The following is a 2,003-nucleotide window of genomic DNA, read 5'->3' on the forward strand; positions in this document are numbered from 1 at the left end:
AGAAGCAGGCACAAAAGAGGACACTATCCTTCCACTTTTGATTGAACTTCTAGAGCAGGCAAAACTAATCTATGGAGTCAGAATGTCAGAATGATGGTTCCCTTGAGGGTGGAGGTCATTACTAACTGAGGGGGCCTCGGGGGAGATGGAAATGTTCCAAATCTTGACCCTGTGGAGGCAGCAGGTGTGTGTGCGTGCATATATATAAATATAAAATTATACAGCTATATACTTAAGATTTATGCACTTTATGCCAGTTGTATCTCAATAAAAAAAAGTAGATTCCAACCTCTTGAACATGAGAACTTCCTGGCTCCTGTCCTTGGAAGGCCTTGTGGCACCAGGTCCCCAACACTTGAGGAGATAGGGCCTGGCCATTGGGCCCCAGCCACCACCTCCCTCCTCACTCAACAGGCTGATTTGCATGGCCTATTGTGGTCTAGCAGCCTTCCCAGCCCTGTGCCCTGAAGAACTTGGAGCACAGCCCAGCAGAAGGACTCCCACCTGCCTCCCCGCCTCTGGCTATGACCTGCCGGTGCCTGACCTTCCTTATGATGGGGAACTTCATGGCAGGTGAATCCTCCCTAGACCGAGTTTACTTGGGTTTGGAGTGGGGGAAAGTACTGGCCCCAGACGGCCTCTGAAGGGAAGCAAATTGATGGGGACAGTAGGGAGGGTCCTGGGAGGGACACTGAAGTGGAAGGGAGATCTGGCTCCAGGCAGTTCTGCCCCTGACCTGGGGCAAGTAACTGCCTTGTATGGGCCTTGGTTTTCCCAAGTGTGAATAACCAGATCACTAGGACCCCTTTGGACTCTGATTTTGGGATCTCCTTAGTGTTTTACAGGGAAGTTGTGGACTGGTGCCTACCCTACAGGGCCTCAGAGGCAACCTTAACCCCAAGAAACTCCTGGGAAGGCAGATTTCTGAGTCTGAGCTGATGGGTATAGCCTAGGAGGTTCCTGGGATAGTTCCTCTTTACATCTGTAGTCTGTAGCCAGGGTTTGTGACAAGGGAAAGGGGAGTGGTCTGCAGGAAAAAGGGGGATGGGCAGCAGGAGGACCCAGAGGTTGCTGGTTCCATCCTCTGAGCTCAACTGAGCACAGATCCTTGGGGATGTGGCACCTGTGGGTTGCCGCCTCCAAACTCCTCACTCACAGAGGAAATGGAGGCCCAGAGAGGGCACCTTAAGTCACACCAAACCAGGCCTCCTGCACTCCATTCTGTGTCAATCCCGTGGTACTGGACTAAGGACCCTTTGGGGGTAGAAGTGCTCTTGGAGTCTGACCAAGCCTTCATAGAGCGGGGGTAGGAGGGAAGGGGCCCAGGCTAGGTCTGAATGGATCTGTGTCTCTCAGTCTTCCAGCCAGCCCTGGCCCAGCCGGATGCACTGCTGGTCTTCCCAGGCCAAGTGGCCCAACTGTCCTGCATGCTCATCCCTCAGCAGGCCAACATCGGGGACTATGGTGTGTCCTGGTACCAGCAGCGGGCAGGCAGTGCCCCCCGCTATCTCCTCTACTACCGTTCGGAGGAGGACCACCACCGGCCTGCTGACATCCCTGACCGGTTCTCGGCAGCCAAGGATGCAATTCACAATGCCTGCATCCTGACCATCAGCCCAGTGCAGCCCGAGGATGATGCGGATTACTACTGCTGTGTTGGCTATGGCTCTCGTTCCTAGGGATGGGTGTGAGATGAGTGCCTCCTGTCTGCCTCCCACTTCTGCCTCTGGCCTTGGGCCCCTCCTCTGTAAAATGGGTTAATAATATTCAACATGTTAACAATAGCTATTGTGAGGGTCATGAGATCCTGGCTGAAAAGTGACTGTGGGTGCATCTGGGAGTGTGGGGTGGGGGGGTGGGTAGGGATTTTGTCCAAGAGGAAGCACCTGAGACACTTGGGGCATGACCTAGCTTCCCTCCTGCTCCCTAGGGGTCTCAGACTGGTGGCCCGTCCTTCCTCTGCCCTGATGAGCTGGAGGGAGAAAAAGGAACCAGCCCTTGCC

At 54.4% G+C, this 2,003-nt stretch overlaps 1 protein-coding gene across 1 annotated transcript; it reads left to right on the top strand.

Moving 5' to 3' along the window:
• Positions 1-509: 509 nt before the first annotated feature.
• On the top strand, positions 510-1,742 carry VPREB3 (V-set pre-B cell surrogate light chain 3). Its single transcript, XM_008066458.2, has 2 exons — positions 510-573; positions 1,357-1,742. The coding sequence occupies exons 1-2, from the start codon at positions 525-527 to the stop codon at positions 1,677-1,679; spliced, it is 372 nt and encodes a 123-aa protein (XP_008064649.1). The 5' UTR covers positions 510-524; the 3' UTR covers positions 1,680-1,742.
• Positions 1,743-2,003: the final 261 nt, after the last annotated feature.

This window comes from Carlito syrichta, unplaced genomic scaffold (assembly GCF_000164805.1).
Source record: "Carlito syrichta isolate Samal-C Ts95f unplaced genomic scaffold, Tarsius_syrichta-2.0.1 Scaffold308940, whole genome shotgun sequence".
NCBI lineage: Eukaryota > Metazoa > Chordata > Mammalia > Primates > Tarsiidae > Carlito > Carlito syrichta.

Coding starts and splice junctions, on each gene's coding strand:
- VPREB3 (XM_008066458.2), top strand. CDS start 525: ATGACCTGCCGGTGCCTGACCTTCCTTATGATGGGGAACTTCATGGCA. Junction 574..1,356: donor GATGGGGAACTTCATGGCAG/GTGAATCCTCCC, acceptor TGTGTCTCTCAG/TCTTCCAGCCAGCCCTGGCC.